General features: G+C 57.1%; 1 protein-coding gene across 5 annotated transcripts in view; it reads left to right on the forward strand.

Moving 5' to 3' along the window:
• TIMM50 (translocase of inner mitochondrial membrane 50) overlaps positions 1 to 6176 on the forward strand; it is a 46893-nt gene extending 40717 nt beyond the window's left edge. For all 5 annotated transcript variants that reach the window (XM_037884716.2, XM_037884715.2, XM_037884714.2 and 2 more), the window contains exons 9-11: positions 3394 to 3550; positions 4356 to 4462; positions 5675 to 6176. In XM_037884716.2, coding sequence (XP_037740644.2) covers positions 3394 to 3550; positions 4356 to 4462; positions 5675 to 5776 — 366 coding nt within the window. In that variant the 3' untranslated portion in view covers positions 5777 to 6176. The remainder of the gene's footprint in view (positions 1 to 3393; positions 3551 to 4355; positions 4463 to 5674) is intronic.
• Positions 6177 to 21606: the final 15430 nt, after the last annotated feature.

Here is a 21606-nt window from a genome sequence, read left to right on the forward strand (position 1 = left end):
AGCTCTTTACAGCCTTTACTTGAGAAAGCTGTAACCTGCTGAGCTGGGATGAAGGAGGAGTCCCCATCCAAGGGTATGATGGAGGCAGAAGTAGCAGCAAAGTCTTCCGTTGCCCCTGGCGCTTGCTGGGGGAAGTGGTTGAAAGGGAAATGGAGTCTCCTTCAGTGAGTAACCCCAGCTTCACGCAGACGTGGCCCCGTCTAGCTCTGAGTCACGTCTGCTGACTTCACCGATGCAAATTCTAGTGTGTCTCTGTCAGAGAATGTGACCGTTCTGGCTTTGAAAGGTGACCGGTGGCAGGGGGTGCATGCTGGGTTTGTGCCCTTTGATACACAAGGAAGGCCTCTAGGGGACTTTGTTTTCTACTTGTTTTCGTACGCTGGGGCTTCTTGACGTGAGGACTCTTAGGTTATGTCTACACTTCACCGCAGGGCAAACTGGGGAGATGTGAATTACAGAACACACTGATATTGCGGGTGGGAACTAAAAGGTACCTGGTTTGCACTAATGTAGTCCTCTACGTTAATGCAAACTAGGTACCTTTTAGTTCGTGCTGGGGGAAGCTAGAGTGTAATACTTCAGTGTGCTCTGCAGTTCACATTCCCCGCATGGCCTGAAGTGTAGACAGGACCATAACCTTGGGAAAATTAATCAAATGAACGAATCCACTTTAAATTCACACCTTTTGTTAAACTGCATTACATCCCCGTGTGGGCAATCTCACTCAGAATTAGTGACCTTAAATTCGTTGACCTTAATTTTAGTTTGGAAACGAATTCAAGTCCCGTTACGTCTGAATAAAAGCATCCACGTGGGTGGAGCCAGGGCAGATACAAAAATGCGGACCTGCATCCGATCTGCGAAGAGGGCAAACAATACAATCGCATCCGCGGAGGCAGAGATCCATGGATAAAGAGTGGATTTCCAGGGCTGTACAAATGGGTGTGATGCAATTTAGCTAATCCACCTAAAAGCTAATTGGGATTAATTTTCCTGGATGGCCTCATGTAGACAAACTCCGGTTCTGTCTGCTCTCCAAGACCCGACGGAGAACTGGCAAACTGATGACGTTGCAGATGCCAAAGAAATGTCGCCAGGTTCAGAGGCGAAAGTGACTTTTGTTTCAGATGTTTAAAACTTAGTTTGAGACAGTGGCCAATAAACTCAAACACTCGAGAGACCCCCTGTCTTTCCAGCTGGAAAGGCTCTTCATCCGCCCTTCTTCGTCATCCAGCACAATCAAGGGAAGATCAGGCTTAATATTTCCCGCTTTAAAAACGAGCAAAATTGCGAGGAGGGGAGGAGGGCAGGTAAAGGAGAAAAGTGGGGGGGAAACGCAATTCGTTCCCTTGTGCAGGTCACCTTTAAAAGAAAGGCAGCTGCTCTGAGCTTTGCTGCTTCAGCATGATGAAGCTCCGTGCCTGATGGTGCTAGATTATTACCAAACCTCCGAGCGCTTTCCCTTGACTGACTTGATGCATTGGTTGTGTTTAACAAGAGGCCCCTCTCAGCTGTCAGCCATCCAGAAACATGCTGTATGTTAATTTCAGTTTGTCTCGGCGGCTGGTGTGCGGGGGCGGAGGGGGGGCCCTCCTGCACTTTGCTCTGTCCTCCAGTGAGTGATGGTACGTACAGCATCTGCCTGCTGCCTCCTTGCCGCAGTGGCAGAATGCGAATAGGGAGACGATCAGTGACAGCCTTGCCTGCCCTGACCTGTGCGTCTGCAATTCGGGGTGTCTGAATACAGCAAAAGGCTTGGTTCTCTGTGACTTCTAGACACGTGTGCCCAGCTGCCTGGGTGGACATTAAAACTCTCCCAGGCAGGGTAGACCCCTTTTGGGATGTAGGCAGCTCGAAATTCAGAGCTGCTCTGTTCTTTCTCCCGCCCTGAGCACGGTAGTGTTAGCCTTGGGTCCCCATGTGATGCCATGCCCGCTCATCCGTCAAATGGTCCCATATCGCCTTTGCATCTAGGCAGCGCTCTGCCCGCGAAAAGCTGCCCTCTCTTTCCCCAGCCCTGGCCTCGTGCGCTGTAATTCGAGCACCTCTGTCCACACTCCACAATAGAGCACTTTGCTATGGACCTTCTGGCTCTCTTTCCCCCCCCCCCCACACACACCCTCCCTCCCTCTCACCTCCCATCTGCTGTCCCAGGGTGGGCAGGGCGTCCTTTTCTCTCAGGGCAGCTCTCTCTGTGTTTTGATTGTTTGTGGATTTTGGAGGGGGCGGGGCGGCTTTGCAAGGAGCAGCCCTGCTGTTCCATCCAAGATGTTGCTGCTTTAGAAAGAGCTTGCTGGTACCGTAACCGGGATTCGTTTCCCAGCGGGACGTTTTTGTTTACGACTGGAATATCACAGGGGAGGGGACGGGGCGAGAAGTGTAAATCAGATCTGGAGGCTGTGTAGTGGCACTGCCCTGTTCACCGCTGGTACTACCCAAAAAAAAAAATAAAAAAAAAATCTGGGTTAACTCAGCTCTTAAATCTGTTGACCTGTTGTCACTTCTGTGCAGTTACCAGCCCCGTGTGCAGCGATCTGATGCTGCGAAGCACATGGTGAATGTACATCCCTCCCCACTACCAGTCCCAGCAGGGAATGCAGACCCCTGCAGCAATCACATGCCCCCTGCCTCCCTCCCCCCCGGCCGCCTTCCAGTGTATTTAGCAAGGTCATGCAATGGTCCAGACACTGTGTGTGGGGGCGGCAGTGCAGCCGAAGTGGATAGTGCACTGGTTTGGGACTTGAGGCCTGGGTTCAGTCCCTGGCTCTGCCACCAGCCCCCTGGGTAAGTTGCTTCTCCTCTCTGCCTCAGTTTCCCCATCTGTAAAGCGGGGGCTAATGATACCAGTATCCTTGGTGAAGCACTTTAAGATCTATGGATGGAAAGTGCTAGAGAAGAACTAGTGGTTGCTGTTGGATTCCTGGCCTTCTGCAACACACAGTGCCACAGGATTGCTCTTTTGTTCCGGCTTCACCAGCCTTTACACGACCCCTCAGTCGTTCTCAGTATGGGATGGAGAAGAAGGGTCTGACTAGCTTCCGTTTTGCCCTTCAAGCTTTCAGATCCCACTCTGTGCAGACCCGTGTGCACTCCGAGCTGTGCTAGGCAGTATGGAATTCTGTCCTGTCTTCACTGGGCCCAGGACGGGTCGCTGATTTCCAAAGCGCTCTTTAGGTCTGGACCCACATGGTAGCCAAAACACCTGAATCCTCCTGTTCAGGAGAAGGGCTGCAGTGGAGGGGTTTCTGGGGGAGAGGGGAGGGAAGCACAGCCTAGGCTGGGCAGGGGGAGATCTGTCTCCCAGGCGGTCCCTGCCATGCCCTGTGGTGCCATCAGGTTCTGGGGTGCTGGAGAGCGCAGGTTTCAGCTTCTGTCTCGTGTCCCTGCGTCCAGGATATTTCCTGCCTGAACAGAGACCCCGCCGTGGTGGTGGTGGTGGACTGCAAGAAGGAAGCCTTCCGCCTGCAGCCTTTCAACGGCATGGCGCTGAAGAAATGGGACGGCAGCTCCGACGACAGGACGCTCTTCGACCTCGCCGCCTTCCTGAAGAGTAAGGGGGTGGGGGGGTGTCCCTCTGCCGGGGGCTGCTGCTGGGGCAGGGGGCGCGTGGCGATGAAATCTGACTGAATTATCGCTCGGTAAGGCCATGGGATGGTTACAGGAGCAGCTCCTGCCACCTGGCTCAGGGACTGACCCGTTCCTGTATGGGAGGGAACACTGGGCTTATATCTGGAAAGTCCAGCAGTTCGCTCCCCTCCCCTCCCCGGGACCGAGGGGCCCGCTAGTGTCGCAGCTGCTCCCTACGTTCCTGCAGAGAGCAGGTCTCTCTGGGCCTCTCTCCTGGGAATGGGCAGCATTTCAGAGAGGGGCCTAGACAGGGGCGCCAGAACAAGGGGGTCAAGGCCACTTTTCGCCACAGGCCTGGCCCCCTGCCCTTCCCCTGAGGCCCTGCCCCCCAGCTAAGCTGGAAACTGGAATGCAGGTAGCTGTGGGGAGCTGCAGACCCTCCACATGCCCTGGGTGGGCGCCCCGGGGCGTGGGGACACAGGCTGGTGGCTGCTCGTGGAGGGACCTGGGCTTCCTGGCCTGGCTCCAGCTTCTGGCTTGGCTGGGGGCGGGGGCTCGGGGGAAGAGGTGGGGCAAGGCCAGGGTCACAGAGGGGATGGGGCCTCGTGGCCCTCCTGCATTTAGGAAGAATCCGTCACTCCTGGGTCTAGACCCTCTGACCCCCAGCAGGAACTCAATGCTGCTGATACGCACGCAGTGCAGAATCCCTGCCTCCCGGACTGGCTTTGTTTGACATGTTCGCACACCCATGCTCAGCCCCTCCTTCCCTGCCTCTCATTGCCCGACAGCTATTGCCTTGAGTGGGGTCGAGGATGTCAGGACGGTGCTGGAGAACTACTCGATGGAGGACGACCCGCTGGAAGCATTTAAACGCAGGCAGTCTCAGCTGGAACAGGTAAGGGTGCTGGTCTCACGGCTCCTGCCGCCCCGGCTCAGGCTGCAGCACCAGAAGGCAGGGGGCAGCGTGGAGTCTGTCCTCAGAGCCTTGGAGGGAGGGATGTTGTTTGTACTACAACAGTGTCTTCCAGTAACAAGGTCGGGGCCCCTTTGTGCCGATGCTGCACAGATAGAAGAGCCCCGGCCCCACAGAGCTTTAGTCTAAGACACAGCAAGGGTAAGAGGGGGGCCTTGAGAGCAGGGCAGGTTGCTGCTCACCAGTCACGTGGAATAGAAATGTGAGTGTCTTGGTTTTTCTCTGTTAAAACATAGCAAGATCCCCCTCCCGCTTGCTTGTGGTGAGCTATACCACAGCCGTGAGCCCTATGGAGACCCCAGACAGATGTGTCGGTGGTGGGGAGGGACCGGCAACACGAGGGGGTGGTGCAGGTGGGAGCGCTGGCTTTGGGGGCTGCTCTGCATGCAGATATCATATTGGCTTGGCAACTTACCAGAATCAGCCCTCCCGAAATAAGTACCTTGCTACTAGGCTAACTGCATCCACGCTAAGGGTTGTCCCGCTTTAACGATAGCTGTGTCGGAACCAATGTAGTCGTTGCATTCGTCATGATAAAGCCCTAGCTTTTCATCAGTAGATCTCAGAGAGCTTTACAAAGGAGATCGGTATTGTACACATGGGGAAACTGAGGTACAGAGCAGGGAAGTGACTTGCCCAAGGCCCGCCAGCAGCAGAGCTGGGAGTAGAAGCCAGTGTTCCCACGAGCCCCTCAGCTGTATTTCACCTGTCAGGCTCCCCATGATGCTGAGCATATCAGTGACAGGCTCACCTGTGTGTAGCTTGCGTGTGCTCGCTCGCGTCTCAGCCTGGCTGGATGTGTGCTGGTAAGAGCCATCGCTTCCCGTTGAATTTTGGTGCAATGATTTGTCGCTTGTGCATCGCCCGTGGAAGGATGGGCTGGGGGCGAAAGCACAGGGGTGGCAATCCGATCCTGAGCCTGTTCCCACCGCTGACACCAACGCCTTGTGGGAACTTGGACGATCGCTTCACCTCCCTGGCTGAAATCACTCCTGAGTCACCCCCCAGTAGTGTGGCCTAGACAGGGCTCAGCGGCTAATAGCGGAAGGTTCGAGGAAGCCCTCAGCTCGGTGCCGTCGGGCCGTGTGGCACACCCCAGTAACGCAGGGTTTGTGTCCTTCCCTGTGCGTGCAGGAGGAACAGCAGCGGCTCGCCGACCTGTCCAAGAACAAGAAGCAGCAGCTCTTCCTGGGCTCCCTGGCAAGCCGGCTGTGGCCTCGGTCCAAGCAACAGTGACTCTCTCGTGTGCAGCCCCCGCCCGCTTGTGGACCGTCAGAGCAGCGTGGTCTGGGGGCGGGGTTCCAGCAATGGCATCCCCTTTACAAGGCCTCCAGAACTGCCTTCAGACTTAGCCCTTTCCAGACCCCCTCTGCGGGGTGGAGAGCCGGCAGGCAGAGATTCCCGCACCGGCGCTACGGTGGCCTAGTGGGGTCTGTGTCTCTGCGGAGAAATGGACTTCTCTCAGTACAAGTAAGGGTGCGGGGGGAGGGGTCAGTCCCTAATTAGCTTCTAGATCTCACCCCCTCCCACCCCCCGTATCGTGTTTCCTTCAGACGAGAGAGAGGACCGCGTTCTCTTGTTGGCGTGAATGGAAACGGTGGTACGCACGCTTCAAATAAAGGGTCATCGTTCTGCAGGCGGCTCCTGCGACGCGTCCCTGCTTTGCACTTCCCGCTTAGTCATGGGTGGGGGTAGGAGGTGGTGTCTAAAGCCGCTGCTGCCCTGTGTGGGAGGGGCAGTGGATTCATTCGGTCACTACAAGAGGGCACCCACCTTAGGCCCGTCAGGGTTTGTCAAGGACCGGTGTAGCTGGGGCCACAAACCCTGTTTTGGAAGGGCTGCGGGAGGGCGGTGATGCACAGATTGTCCAGTCCCTCAGCGCGAGGGGAGCAAGCCGTCCTGAAGATCTGCTCCCTGCCAGACAGGATGGGCAGGGGTGTCTGGCCACACACACTGGGACAATATAGAAACAAGAGCGGCGAACGGCAGTGAACCTGTAAAATGCACCTCCAACTCGAGGCCGTCTGGCCCTCCCATTTTGGGGCTAAGTGTGACCCCTGCCTGTCCAGGGGTCAGACTACAGACGGTCACTGAGGCCTTCTGCCCTCTGTTGGAGCGGTCATCTACATACCCCGGGGAGCAGAGAATTCTGAGATCCTCTTCCGTTTCCTTTCAACGTTCCTTCCCCGCACCCAGCCCCCTGTCTTGCTAGGGGAAGGCTGAGGTAGCACCCTCCCACCTCTTGTCTGACATCCATTTCCCCACGACTCATCCCTTCGCCAACTGCACTGAGCTTTTCCACTCCAGAGCCGGGATTACCTGCTCCCCGTTAAACAGATTGGCTTCAATCTGTGTTTTGGTACATGGCGGGGGGGGGGCGAGGACTCGGGCAGACTAGCCACCAACCCCTCCAGCAAGGTCTATGATTGTGTGAGGCTGGGACAGCCTTGTGTTTGTCCTAAGCGTCATTGTAAAGTATAAACGCCAAGGGGCTTCTAACGACAATAATAAACCCACCGTAGATTTGGAGCCAAAAAAGCATGTGTTTGAATTTTTAAGTGAGATCCTTGGTTTTTTTATGATCCCTTCCTGAAGTTGGAAGGAAATGACCGGAAGCGACTGACAGCCTCCTGTGTTTAGAGTCCGTCATCGCTTGGGATGGGGACTTGTGTATTTTTTTAAAGGAAACAGATGGGAAAGGACAGTTCCAAGTGTGGTGAATCCCTGTGCACTAGAGTTGCCTGATGCAGGTTAAAATTGCAGTTGTGGAAGCGGCTGGAAGAGGAGGGTTCCTGTTTTGATTCAGAAAAACGGGTCCTAGTTCCTATCCCAAGACCAAGGATGGATGTAAACAGGAAAGTAAACAGAATGGGATGAGCAGACACAGCGTTTCCTTAATCTGGTGGGATTGGTTCACTCTGATTCCAGTTCGGGCGGGCTCTGCCGGCTAGAACTGAGATTACTGCATGGTACCTGCTGGCATCACACGGACGCCTGGAAGGTAACTGGCTTTCAGCAGCCCAGGGTCAGACCTCGGTACTGCACCAGAGTGAAATTTACCAGCCCACCGACTCAATCTGCTGGTGCAGCTGGGAAGTCGATTGATATTTTATTCATCCGTCAGAATAATTTCCTCGCCTCCCCACTTTGTCCCATCCCGTTTGTTAACGGGATTAACATAATTTAGGGGTTGAATGTAACATTCACCTCTTGTTTCCACTGCTTAGCCCAAAGGAGTGGGTGAGCTGTGATGAGCCATCTCTCCCTGCATGCCTTTGCCCCCCGCCGCCCTATTAACACAGCCCCCTTGCCCTCCCCCATGACTCAGCTGTCCTGTTTCCCTCAGCAAGGGTTCGTTAATTCAGCCCGTGATCTCCCCTTGCCGTTTTTTTGTTGTTGTTGTTGTTTCCTCATTCTTCATAGAAAGAATAAGAAGAAATAAAAGGCACTTCCCGTCAGGAACTGAGCCTAGATCTTTTCCCACACTTGCCTCCAGCCAACAAAACAAACAGTTAGGCAGGCGCAACCAGTCATCCTGCCTTGGCAGGGGCTGCTGGGGAGGGATTGGGGATGGGGGTGGTGTAGATAAGCAACTGAGTTGTTTTGAACATAAACAGGACACGGGCCTGTAAAGCCGCCTGGTTCTCTCGGAGGTGCTGTATTTAGAAAAGCCGCCCCTGGGGGGGGGGATGCTGAACAAGTTTGGGCTGTTTGTTTGGGGCTTTTTTCTCCCCCTTCTCCAGGGTGGAAGGAGGAAGCAGATGCATCTGTAGGAGATAGAGGGAGTAAAGTTTTGGTTACTCCAGCCTGCCCTTCGGCTCGTGCCATCAGCTGATCTCTTCCGCATCCCAGGAATGGATCCCTGCATTCAAATCCCTGGCAGCCTCAGCTTCCCAGGTAGAAATGGGGGCTGGGGGTGGCCAGCGGACAGGGAGGTGCCCAGATCCCACGACAATCCAACTCCTTTCGGGCCCTTGGGGAGATCCCTGTTCCGGTTGTGTCAGGGGAAGGAGGATGGGATTGGAAGTAGCCAGAAGATCAACTCTGGTTCTGCTGGAGGGTTCCTTGGATGCTTGAGGGAGGGACTACGAGCTTTCTCCCTCTTTAACGAAGGGAGGAGGAGATGTAGTAAATCTTCACCAGTGCGAGCCGTTCTGCTGAAATCTCCCCTGCAGCCCCACGCCCCCCAGCCCTGTGTTGGTGTACTGGGGTGAGCTCTCAGGGCGAGGGGAGAGCACCCCCTACTGCGCCTCTCACACTGCTTCCTGCAGCCCAGCCCCCCCTAGCTGCGGGGGGGGGGGGGGGGGGAACCAGCCGGGAGCCGGTTCACTCCGCACACTTTAGCTCGTGCCCGGCTGCTCTAAGGCCGTTCCGCAGGCGAGAACCCGCTTCTCAGATCTGGCCGGAGAGCTGGTTGGGACTTGGTGTAGATGTTTACAGTAGCGCCTAGGCAGCACGGACCAATACCCCCCCCACCCCCACCCATGTGGGGTGAAAAGGGGGGTCATGGACCTGGACACCCCCCCCCCCCAAAAAAAAAATCAATTGACTAATTAGAAATCGAGCTGGGCCGCTGAACTCCGGGCGTTTGCCCAGTGGGACGGGTGCCGCTGCCAGGCCGCATGCTATCCGTGGCAGGCGCTGCCCAGGTGATCCCTTCCCGAAAGCGCTTCCAGCATAACCAGACAAAGGGCAGGAGGGGAGACCGAGGCACGGAGCAGGTGCGTGACTTGCCCATGCTCGGCCAGCACGCCGCTAATAGGACCCAGGCATCCTGGGCTCCACCTAAGTGCCCCGCCCACTGGGCCACGCTTCGCCGCGGCTGGGGTACAGCCAAGCAACTTGCTTGCCCCCGTGGCTCCCCCATTCCTCTTCCTTTCCTGCCTCTCACGGGGGCTTAGGATGCTGCTGGGTGTAGAGCCCGGGGGTGACATTTGCCAGGGCCGCTAAGCCCTGCCAGCTCTGTGTTACTCTCCCCCTGGAGCAGCCGCTTCTCAGCAGTTGAGGTGCTGCTGTCTGGGGGCCTGGATTACCTGGGGTGCTTCAACTGAGCTCTGGCCGGCAGGGAGCCCCTGGCACGTGGGTCCTGCTGCCCCATAAGGCCACAGTGCCGAAAGGGTTTGGGATCGCGCCCACGATTAGTGCAAGGAGCCGCCTCATCCCTCCCAGCAGGAGGGCAGGAAGGAAGCGGGTTCCGGGCACCGGGGCTCAGAGCAAGGGAAAAGCGCCAGCCCCCAGGTTCACATGATCTCAGCGCTTGGCCATTCATGCAGTGGGACGGGCCCCGGGCCAGGCGGCCACGTGAGCAGGGCAGGAGGGTGTGAATCGGCTGGCGGGGTGGAGATAGGAGCAGCGGGGGGAAGGCAACCACCTCTGGCTGGGCCAGGAAAGAGTGGCACCCACCAGTGCCCCGTGTGACCAGCAGCCCTCCCGATAGCACCTACAAGGCTCACCCCAGATCGGGGGCCCCGTCGTACCAGGCACTGCACCACCCCCGACTGAGATCACGGCCCCCATTGTGCCAGGCGCTTCACACACACCCCACCAGGATAGGGGCCACCTCTCCTTTACAGACATCTAGAGAGAGAAAATCCCTGTCCCAAAGAGCTTAGTCTAAGTAGCCGAGGTGTGAGGGGAAACCGAGGCACAGAGTGGAGACAGGACTTGCAGCAGCTCAGAGCTGGGGATAGAACCCACGTCTCCTGCTGCCCACAGCACTGGGCTGCCCTGCTGCTCCTTTTGATGCCTTCATGTTCGCTCATTTAGGGGGCCTTCCTTTTCAGCCTGCCGCTCCTATGAGCATCCATTGGAGCAGTGCGGGGCCAGCGCCTCTGGATGCCAGCCCTAAGCTGTCCCCCGGCAGCTGTCTTGGAAAGGTGAGACGTAAATGGCTGGATGCTGCCAGCAGCCTGGGTTTCCCTGCAGCCAGGTCTCATGGGAATGAGCCTCACACTTGACTCCCTTGCCATGTATTTACATGCCCATCCTCCGTTCTCCCTGCTTTAGGAAGGGAAGGTTGGAGGCCAGCAGCTCTACGGGGGCAGAGTTAAGGCCGTTGGGGTATCTTAGTTGCAAATATTTAGCCTGTTAAATGTTTGGGGATTGCTTGTTAATTTCATATGGAATTTCTTGTTTCTTTTTTTTTTATGATTCTCCCTTTTGGCTACTTCCAGCGTGTCTTAGAAGGCTTTCGCCGCCATCAATCCCTGACCTCTGCTCTCGGTGCTGTTAGCAATAGTCTGACGGAGCTGTCTGAGGCTCCGCAAGGAGGTAGCATGGGCTAGGGGACTGGCGGTCAGGGCTGGGGGACTGTCGGTCAAGACTGCCCTGTTCTGTTTGCAGCTTTGCTGCTGTGTCACCTTCGCCAGGTCCCCTCTCGCCTCCATGCCTTGGTTTCCCCACCTGTAAAATGAGACATTTCATCCTTTGGAAAATGCTTTGAGATCTGCAGATGCACAGAGCTAGGGGATGGGGGTGGCATTCCCTTGTGCTCTCCCATCTGTCTGTCTGTCAGTCTGTCTCCACCTCTTGTCTTATATTTAGCTCGTCGGCTCTTTGGGGCAGGGGCTACCTTTCTGGTCTGTGTTTGTACAGCCCCTGGGACACTGGGCTCCGGGTGCATGACTGGGACTCCTAGGTGCTGCTATGATATACCTAATAGCATTAAAAATGTACAGTGCCTTTCACACTGGGGTGCCTAGATGCTACCGTCATAAATTGAATAGCATTACAAATGTACAGCACCTGACGCGCTGGGGGCTGGGTCCATGCCGGGGGCTCCTGGGCGCAACAGCAATACAAATAATAAAGGGAAGACTTCAGCTGCTCCACGACTGTGGCCGTTGGGGGGTCAGGTAAGAGCCTCGGCAGCTTGTGAAAGTTGAACTAAGAGGCTTGTGTGTGGCTCTAGGTGCAGCGAAAGCATCATCCAAGCTTCCCGTCTCTGTAGACGCTACCGAGTAGCGAAGGAGGCGGCAAAGGGCCAGCTCCCCCCTTCCATTGAGGCCCGAAGACAGACCGGCCCAGCCCTGGCTTCTCAGCAGCGGGAACAGCTGGGCCAGCCAGGGTGTTTCTGCCTGTCCTGGCCTGCTGTGGGGGAGAGCCCCTCGGTCGGGGGGAGACGGGTAGTCCCCACTCTCCCATGTAGTATCTTCCTCGGACTGGGCCGGGGCCATGCCCTGGGTAGAGCGGGGCGCCCTGCGGGGTATCGGGGCACTTTGGACTGATGACAGGTGTAAGGAGGGGAAGGTACCGAACCGCAGTGGGGTCAAGCACATTTGAAAGCTGAAATCCACCACGGGCGGGGAAACTGAACCAACTGTCCCACCCCCACCCCCACCCCCGTTTTAGCCCCACGTGTTGCTACACCCCTCCCTGAAACGAGCACTTACTCCGAGGGACTGCGGGGCTTCGTAACAAACCCCTCCCTCTCCTATCATACAGGCTTTGAGCAGCAGTGAAAGAGTTAACAACGTTGGCATTTAAAGTCTTTTCCTGGGCCTCTGGAGTTGGCACAAGGGGGTGGAGCTCCCCTCCCAGCAACTGGCTCAGGCTCTCTGCAAACTCAGGCAGCAGCGCTGCACCCATTACATTTGGGGCACACCCCCCCAGAGCATTTGTCCCAGGCTGTCTAGTCTGCAGAGACTGGGTCACGTCGGCAGCCCTGAGAGCCTGAGACCGGCTGCTTTTATTGAGTGAAAGCTGAGACTCCGCTGAGCAATTACAAGGCCTTTCCCTGCCCCTCCAGCTTGTCCTTCGTGCCCCTCGCACGTGTTAGTGGGAAACATTCCCGCGGTGGGGACAACGGGGGCATAGGAATCAGCCTCTTAATTTCTCCCCGCTTCCCTGCAGCGCTCCAGGGATCAGGGCCCCAGGCTGGGCTGCATGTTTGAAGGGGGTACACAAGCTGTGGTCTGAGTGGGATTGTTCCGCGTCTGCCGTCAGGTCAGCTTGCAAAGGGGGAGGGAGGCAGGAAACCTCCCAATTGGTGCTGATGTCAATAGAGCCCGTGAGGCGGTTGCCCCCCCCCCCATCCAGGCTGAACAGAGGCGCCCACCCCCTGCTTCCCCTGCTGGCTGCAATGGGAGACTCTCTGCACTAGGGAGTGGGGGTCGTCCCTTCCCCCCCTTCTCCCAGGCGAGATCAGGGCCTCGTTGCGCCGGGTGCTGCACAGACACAGTGAGAGACCCTGTGAGCTCTTTGGGGTAGGGACTCTATCTAGAGGGGAAACTGAGGCACAGGGCTGGGCCTGGCCCAGGGTTATCCAAGTAGCGCCACTGAGAGAATGATGGCCCGGGGGCCGGGGGAGCCCTGGGTTCAACTTTTGGGCTCTCCTGTAGCCTCCCTGGGGCAAGTCTCTTAGCCTCTGTGGGTTTCTGTTCCCCACCTGTGTGCTCGGGGATGGTGATACTTCCAAACCTCCAGGGCGGGGACAAATACACCCAAGAGCATTAGGTGCCCAGACACTGTGGTAATGGGGGTCACTGGGTATAGATCGTATAGACTAGAAGCCAGAGTCCACTGCTCTTTTGCTCTGATCACTAGACCCTGCCCCCCACTCCTCTCCCAGAGCTGGGAATAGAACTCAGGAGTCCTGACTCCCACCCTCCCCTGCTCGAATCACAAGACCCCACTCCCCTCCCAGGGCAGGGAATAGAACCCAGGAGTCCTGACCCTTAGGTCTGCCTCCTGCTTTAACCTCTACGCTTTCCTTTCTCTCCCCCATCTCCGTCCCAGGGGACAGGGAGCGTGACTCCCTGATTTCATGTTGGTCTGTTGCTTTGAGAGCCAGGGGCTCTGGTGGATCAGTGTGTTAACCTGCGGCTAGCATGGCCCAGCTCTCATGGGGCAGCTGGTTTATATTATATTCTTTTCCGTTTCCAGGGCCCCTGTCCCGGGCCAGCCAAGGTCTTGCCTCATTGCTTCCTGTTTGCTGCGGATATATGAACTGGCTTCCTGAACCTTTGACATTACTTCGCCCCTGGCCTGCTGTCCCGGGCATGGACTGGCCCTGGGCTGTATGAGTTGTAGCCCGGTGTCTTGCTGGAAAAGGGCCTCTGAGAGCCAGGCTGCACCCCCACCGCCTGGCTCTGTGCTAGGCACGGTACCGCACGCATGAGAGCGAGTCCTCAGTGTGGGCTCAGATCCATACGGGTATTGAGGATCCGATTTCAATGGGAGCGAGGTTTATAGATGGGAGAGCCCATTATTAAATATGGGTTTTCCACGTAGGTTCTTATAGCCTGGGATCAAGTCACACCTTCACCTTCTCTTCGATCAGCTAAATCCATCAAGCTCCTTGTGTCTCTAACTATCCGGCAGGTTTTCTAACCCATTGATCATTCTCGGGGCTCTTCTCTGACTCTGCTCCAATTTATCAATTTCCTCCTGGAATGGTGGGCACCAGAACCGGACATGGGATCCCAGCAGCTGTCACACCAGGGCCAAACACAGAAGGGAAATAACCTCACTGCCTCCTATGTGAGATTCCCCTGTGGATGCATCCCGGGATCCCCTAAATACCTTTGAGGCTCTTTGCAGCGCTGAGGTGGAAGGGAGTCGCACCCACGAATGAGGGGGGAAGGTGCGAGCTGGAGGGATTTCAGACGTTTGAATCCTCCCGTGCCGTCTCTTGCTGAAGGGAGGCCAATTGCCAGGGATCATCCAAGCCGGGAGGCCAGTCTGCTCTGCTATAGCAGTGCAATGCAGATTTCTTGCACCTGCCTCTGGTGCATCGGTGCTGATCCAATCTGGCCATTCAGTGGCCCCTTCTGGGCTTAGTCTATTGGCAGGGAGGGCTGGACAGTTCACGGGGCCGGTTCCCCACTGAGTCAGCCGGGCCCACCGGCGTTGGCAGGGAGGGGAGGGAAAAGTTCTCCGCCAGCTTGGCCTGGCGAATCCACAGCTCCCAGGGCAGAGCCGGGAGGGGCTGCAACTGGGTGGAGCTGCTGCAGTGAGCCCCGCCCCCCGGAGTCGACCGCCCCGGTTGCAAAAGTGATGGGGGTGGGGGAGATGGGAAGAAAAGGGGATGAGCCCCATCCACCGGGACCCCCGAGCAGTAATGACCTAGCAATTCAAAGGAGCCTTTCCCCTGGAAGGGCCTTGCAATGGGAGATGGGCAAACAAAGCGAGTGGCTTGGACCCTGCTTTCCCCAGGAGGCCATCGTGAATGGCAGGAAATGCCACCGCTCGGCCAGTGCCAGCCGCGGGGGCTGTCGGGTGATGCAGTGTTGTTTGATGACCATGTACAGGCTGGCCCTACAATCCCTTGTCTTTGCTTCTGCTCCACAGCACAGTCGCCCCCCCCCCCGTGTTCCCAGGAAATCGATCGGCACCGGTAAATTGGGCCCATCTGGCTGGTTTCCTCTTTGGGGAGGTTTTTTCCGCTGTTGCGGGTCATCTGAGCTTCGTGATCTTGGGGAGAGGGGTGAGTAAGGTGTCGGTGGGGCCGCAGGACACCTGGGTTCAATGCTTTTCTTTGCCACAGGCCGCGTGTGTGGCCTTGGGCGAGTCACTTCCCCCCCCCGGGCCTCAGTTTCCCCATCTGTAAAATGGGCAGAATAACCCATTCGACTCAGAGCTCGCTGGGGCCAGGGCTGCCTCTTGCGCTGTCTGTGCAGCGCCTGGCGCAACAGGGCCCCGATCTCTACCATAATGCACAAAATAATTGCTCACCTGTAACTTCAGCCCTAGCCCTGTTTCTCACTCTGTGTCCCTGATCTCAGCCGTGCCTTCTAGCTGCTACAATAACACACCGAACAGTAAGAGCTTGAAGCAGCGTGGCTCTTGAGCTGATTTACTCCTGTTATGTCCCAAATAAGGGGCATTTATCATCTGGATCACAGACGCACCGAGGAGCCCCGGTCACAGCCCTGGGCCCCGGCACAGAAAGATGGAACCTGCCCCAACAAGCCGCTGATATCGTGACACCTGCCTGCAGACAGGAATTGTCTCTGGAAGGTAGGAAACTCTGCTTAATTTCAATCATTTTTTGCTAAGAAGATTCAGTTTAGAAGTTCCCCTGACTTCTCGTTTAGGGCCAGAGCCCGGCTGGCGCCCATCGGACTCACTGCACTGGTGCTGACAGAACCGTGCTGACCCCCCGGGTGAGAATTTGCCCGGAAAGCCGGATACTGTGGATGGGTTTTGTTCCCTGGCACAAGTTCCGGTTCAATCCAGCCCGCGCGGTAACAACCCCAAGGAGCTGCTTCCCCCACGTCCTGCCTTTCTCTGCTGTGGTTCAAAGCCCCCGTACAGACACCAGCAGCTCAGCGCCTGGTCTCCACTGTGCCCAGAGGTGAGAGTAGCTGGGACGGCGCTTGGCATGCATTGGTGGGTGGTGTCGTCGCTGTAGATGGCAGCTCGCTCTCTCCCCGGCCTGCCTCTCAAATACCCGCTGATTAGCCCCCTCGCCCTGGCAATGTTTTGACTTCTCTCAAGGGGTCTCCTGCTGCCGCTGGAATGTTTGTACACAATCCCCGGCGTCGGGGTCTTTCATGAGGCCAGCGCTGGCTGCTTTCCCAGGGCCCAGATGAATAGAACGATCGTCCGCGGAGCCGGTTGCTGGGGGCACAGGGAGGGGGAAAGGTGCCAGGGACCCCTGGGAGTAGGCTGGCCACAGTGAGGGCGCACGGTGCAGCCCCCCGCCATTCTGGCCCCCGCACCTGCATGTCCCAGCTGGGCCTGTGCCCCCTGGTAGGCTGGTGGGGCTACGGGTCCCCCTGCAGTGTCTAAACACACGCTGAATGGCCAGGGGGAGTTCAAGGCAAGTTGGTCAGGTTTCCGCCAGCCGGGCAGTCGTCCATCGCCCCCTAGCCAGGGGCTCCAAGCCACAAGCTGCTCTGTGGATATTTATATGCTCTCGGGCCAGATCTGGGGCTGGTGTCAATGGGTGTCGCTCCATTGGAGTCAATGGGGCCAGATCCCACATGGGTTCGTTCACACGTTCTCTTCCTCTCTCTGAATCAGCCCCTTCCAGTCCCAGTTTGGGTCCCGGTTAAAGCAGGGGAACTCCCGGAGCCATTCCTGCCCTCCCCGGCTCCCGCGGGGTGTAATTAACTCCAAGGCCTGAAGCGTGAGATTGGCCTTTGGCCCCCAGCCTCCCTGCAGGCCCAGCCAGGTGTGACTTTTCGAACCCCAGCGTGACATGCTGCGGGGTGTTACCCGGCTGCGGCAGGCGAATGGGATGGGGCGGGGGGTCAGGGGTGGACCCCAGCGAGGGTTTCCCGAGACAACAGGTCCATGTGTCCAGGTGTGAAAAAGTGTGTCTCCCATTCAGCTGTGCTTCCCAGGGGGCTGGGGGCTGGGCTCGGAGGGCTGCCGTTCACACCCAGCGGGCACAGGCAGGACGGTGCAGCCCCTGCTGGTTCTCGCACCTTCCCTGCTGCCTGCGGGACGCTCCGACACCTCGGCCCGCCAAACGGAGGCTCCTGGGAAACCCATTAGCCTCGGGAGGCCCCACGGCCGTGGGGAGGGTCCGTTTCAAACGCAGCGCTAGGGACGGATGGGCCCAAGCCTCCAAAAATAATTGGCGCATTTTTACTGGTGATGGAAATCAATTTTGTTCCACTGGAGTCCATGGGGCCGGGCCCCCGGCGGGTGTCAATGGGCCATAGCTCCGTTGGAGTCAATGGGGCCAGATCCCCAGCATGTCAATGGGCGTCGGTCACCCCATTGGAGTCAATGGGACAGATCCCAGCTGGTGTCAATGGGCGTCTCTCTATTGAAGACAATGGGGCCCGATCCCCAGCAGGAAAGGATGGCACGTGTGTAAAAGCTCCCAGGAGCTGGGCCAAAGGAGGCCAAAGCCAGTCTCCCTTCTGATCACGACATGGTCTGTGCCTACACACACACACACACACACACACACCCCCCCCCAGCATTCTCTGTCGTAAATCTGCTCCCCCACAACCCCGCTGCCGCCCACGATTTCCCTAGAAGTGGGGCTCAAAGCCCATCCAGAACTTAAAACACCCTGCTCCATCCTTGGCCTTTGCAGCCGGGAGAATTTCCAAGTGTTGGTGCAGGAGGTTAGGGGGTGCACTGGGGGGCTGCATAGTGGGGATGCGATTGGGGTTTGGGGAGCACGGGGGGCTGCAGAGTGGGAATCTGATCGGGGTTTGGGGGGCACAGGGTGGGGGTGGGGAGCTGTATCTGATGATGTAATTAACACCATTTAGATTCCAAAAGGAAATGGCCCCAGCACGCCGGCCGTGCCCGCGCTGCCTGCCTCTCCCCGCTGCTGAAAGAAATCCAAGGCTTTTTAACACTGCGAGGAAGCTGTTTCATTCCTGTCACTGTCGAGGGGCTCCTGGGCGGCTGGGGAGCAGGAGGAGACATAGATCTCCACGAGGAAGCCCAGCCACGGGATGGAGGGGTTTGGTGAGCCAGGAATCACTGGGCTACTTGGCCCCTTGGGACGCTCCAAGCTCTTGGGACAGATCCCAGCCCCTCCTGCTCCGTTGGTTTGGTTTCTTACCGAAGTCAGGGGCCGTGACCCCGAGAGGGGCCGCCCCCTTCCTGCACAGGCTGCGGTGGGAGCTGGGCACCTCCGAGGCCTCCTTCCCCCTCCCTGCCCACTCCCCATTAGAATCAACCTTGACAACCTGCTGCAAGGTCTGCCCTAAACCCACCGGTGGCCAGGTGGCTGGCCCCACCCATCAGGCCTTGAGGGTGGTGAGGGGGGAAAGGACACAGCTGCATAGCCTCAAAAATGCAAACTCCCTCCTTGCCCAAACTTTTGCCCTCCCAGCCCACCCCGGATTGATGGCGCCGAGGGGACAGATTCCCTCTAGGGAAGGAGCCCAAACCCGGGCAAGGAGGAGACGGCCCCAGGGTTGGTTTTATCCATATCCGGGACAAAGCGGCACCAGGGGAGGAGGCATCAGGGTGGATTTTAAAGGGGAGATCGGTATCAGCTGGGAGGCCTCAGCTGGTGTCTGGGGTCCAGGTGGGGGCACCGCAGGTTAGGCTAAATTGGAGAGAGTCCAGGGATCAAAGGTCTAGAGAACCTGCCCAAGGGGGAGAGGTTAAAAAAACTGGGGATGTTTAGTCTGGGGAAACGCTGACTGAGCGGGGATCTGAGAACAGTCGTCAGCTACTTTAAGGCTTGTTACGGAGAGGACGGGGATCAGCTGTTCTCCATGTCTGCTGAAGGCAGGAGGGTTTAATCTGCAGCGAGGGAGATTGAGGTGAGATATCAGGACAAACTTTCTAACTCTCCGGGGAGTGAAGCTCTGGAACAGGTGTCCCACGGAGGTTGTGGGATCCCCGTCACTGAGGGTTTCTAAGAACAGCTGGACAAACCCCTGTCAGCGCTGGGCTAGGGCTACTTGGTCTCAGCACAGGGGGCTGCATGCGATGACCTCCCAAGGTCCCTTCCGGCAGGACATGGCTTTGATTAACCCTGTTTTACAGCTGGGGAAACTGAGGCACGGACTGACTGGCCCGAGGTCACCCCGCGCAGGCCAAGGGCAGAGCTGGCCGAGGCTAGTCCAGTGCTGTATCCACCAGGCAACGCAGCCTTCGGGCACCTAAATACCTTTACCCAGCCGGCCCTTGGAGCGTGGGGAGGAGAAAGGAGATAGCAGGGCCCAGCTTGATCTTGGCCCCCCAGTGCTTGCTAGTTAAAAGGGGGCACAGAGTGGAGATGCCCGAGGGGGGCCAGGGGAGCATGAGAAGGGGATGGGGGTACGGCCGGCCCAGCGGCTGCTTGAATTAGGCTCGCCGCGGCTGGGGGTGGGCAGGCAGATGGTAGGTGCCTAGCAGAAGCCACCGCCGCAGCCCGGAGGCTAATTCTTCGGCCAGCTGCGGGACAATGGAGCGCATTGCTCAGCACAAAGCTGGCTGGGGCCAGGGAGGTGACAACCAAGCGAGCTTAGGAACTCACCCCCCGCCCCCAGCTCTCCCCAAATAAAAACATCTCCTTGCAACCGGGAGCTGGACTAAACCGAGCTGCAACTGCTCGGGAGCCGGGCTCCGATTTCCACGCCCAGGGGCTCCCGGAGCGCAGGGGAAAGCTGCTGATTACGGGTCCTGCAGCCCTCTAACGTTGCCGGGGTGCCGGGCCGGCACCTGTGAAATAAACGCACCCCCGCCAAAAACTTCCAGCCTGGTAGAGTTTGCAGCCTAGGCCGCTAGGGCAGGGCCCCTCTGGCTTTCTCTGCTGCTCAGGCCCCGGGAGGGGGAAGCGATGTTGCGGGTTTTTTTTTTTAACAGCTGTTGCTGCGTTAAAACGACCCCAAACCCGCCTGGAAGGGCGGCTTTTCCCTGGGACTTTAAAGGGAAAGTGGCCCGGGGAGGGCTTGTGTTTAAGCAATAAGGCAGGTGCTGCGGATTAGCATACAGCTGACGCATCCCCACTGCTGGTACAGGCCACCCCTTCTGCAGAGCTCCACAAAGCTGGGCCGGAGGGCCTGAGACCAAGGAAATGCTGGAGGGGCTGAAGAAGAAGGGAGGGGAGGGCTAAGGGGTTAAGCTGGCTCTCCCCACGCCTCCCAGGGTCCTATAAAAGCCGGCAGGTCAGACGCCACAAAGACTAAGATGGGCTGCAGTTCATAGATGGTCTGTGGCTTGTGTCATGGCAGGAGTGGGGCTGATTAAACAGGAGGGTTGAGGATTGGGGAGCGGGCAGATCCTGGGCTCCCTCCCTGCACGCAGCAAACTGGTTCCAGTGGAAACCAGTTGCGGTTCACACCTGGCTCACGTAACCGGGAGGGGAGCGGTTTCTTTTCCAAGTGCTTCGCGGCCGTCCATTCCTAATAAGGATTAGATTGCATGGCGCTGGGCGAACGCTCGCCGGGCGGGGCGGTGTCCTTACCCCGGCTGTTTAGATGGGGAAACTGAGGCATGGAGCTGGCATGTGACTCACTTGCGTCAACAAGGGAAGCCAGTTGCAGAGCTGGGAATAGAATCCAGGAGTCCTGACTCTGAGCCTGCCCTGCTCTAGCCACTAGGCCCCACTCTGATCCTAGAGCCAGAAATAGAACCCAGGATTCCTGCCTCCCAGTCGCCCAGCTGTTCCCAACACCCTGTGCTTCTGTTCCCTGTGTGTAAACCAGGGCTAATAATGCACACAGGGGTGGTGTTAAGGTAAATTAATTAGTGTTTGGAAAGACCCAGAAAAAAAGCCCAGGAGGAAATGAATAATTCTGTATTCAGGGCAGGTTTAGGATCAAGCACCATAAATATGGGGGCCACATGCTGAATGGTAAGGATCAAAAGAACTACTTTCTAGCTGCCCGTTCAGTGAGCCCTGTCCATCCAGTGCACTGAATGGGTGTGGGCGGGGAGGGAACAGCATGAGATCATTTAAGTAAAGCCTTTCTCATAATGCAGATCTCCAAGGGTATGAATTAAGGTTGTTCGGGCATCCTTAACTCTAGCATGTCCTAATTTTGGAGGATCTTGGCGTTCTTTTAACATAGATTATTTTGGATGCAATAACAGAGATAATGACAGGCGTGTATTGTACTCATTCTGATGCCTTTTAGGAACTCACTGGTGGCGCTGTGCTGCATGAGGAGACCCTGGCAGGAATTCAACATGGCTATTTCCCTGATCCACCCCCAGGACCCTCCTAAGATCTAAGGGAGGCATTACAAAATACAGGTGAGGACAGGATTTTTGTGGGGGGGGGGGAGGGGAGGACGTGGGGAGATTATATTTTACCAAATATGGGCTGGAAAGTGATAAAATGAGGCTTAAAAAATATCACTGGGAGGACTGAGAACAGAGCCGAGGCTTCCTGGTTCCCAGGGGCAGAACATTTTCCAAAGTGGTTGGTGGTTTTGGGTGCCCGAATTATTAATTATTATTATTTTATTACAGTGCCTAGGAGCCCCAGTCAGGAACCAGGCTCCCATTGTGCCAGGCGCTGTCCATTTTTATTGCTATCAGGTGTATTACAGTAACTCCCAGGTGCCCCAGTCAGGAACCAGGCCTGCATTGTGTCAGGTGCTGTACATTTTTATTGCCTGATCTTTCAGACGCGCTGGCCACACTCCCAGTTCCTGCTGATGTCCACTGGGGCTGGGGGTACTTGGCACCTTTGATAGGTCTTTGGATTC

This window comes from Chelonia mydas, chromosome 23 (genome assembly GCF_015237465.2).
Source record: "Chelonia mydas isolate rCheMyd1 chromosome 23, rCheMyd1.pri.v2, whole genome shotgun sequence".
Classification (NCBI taxonomy): Eukaryota; Metazoa; Chordata; order Testudines; family Cheloniidae; genus Chelonia; species Chelonia mydas.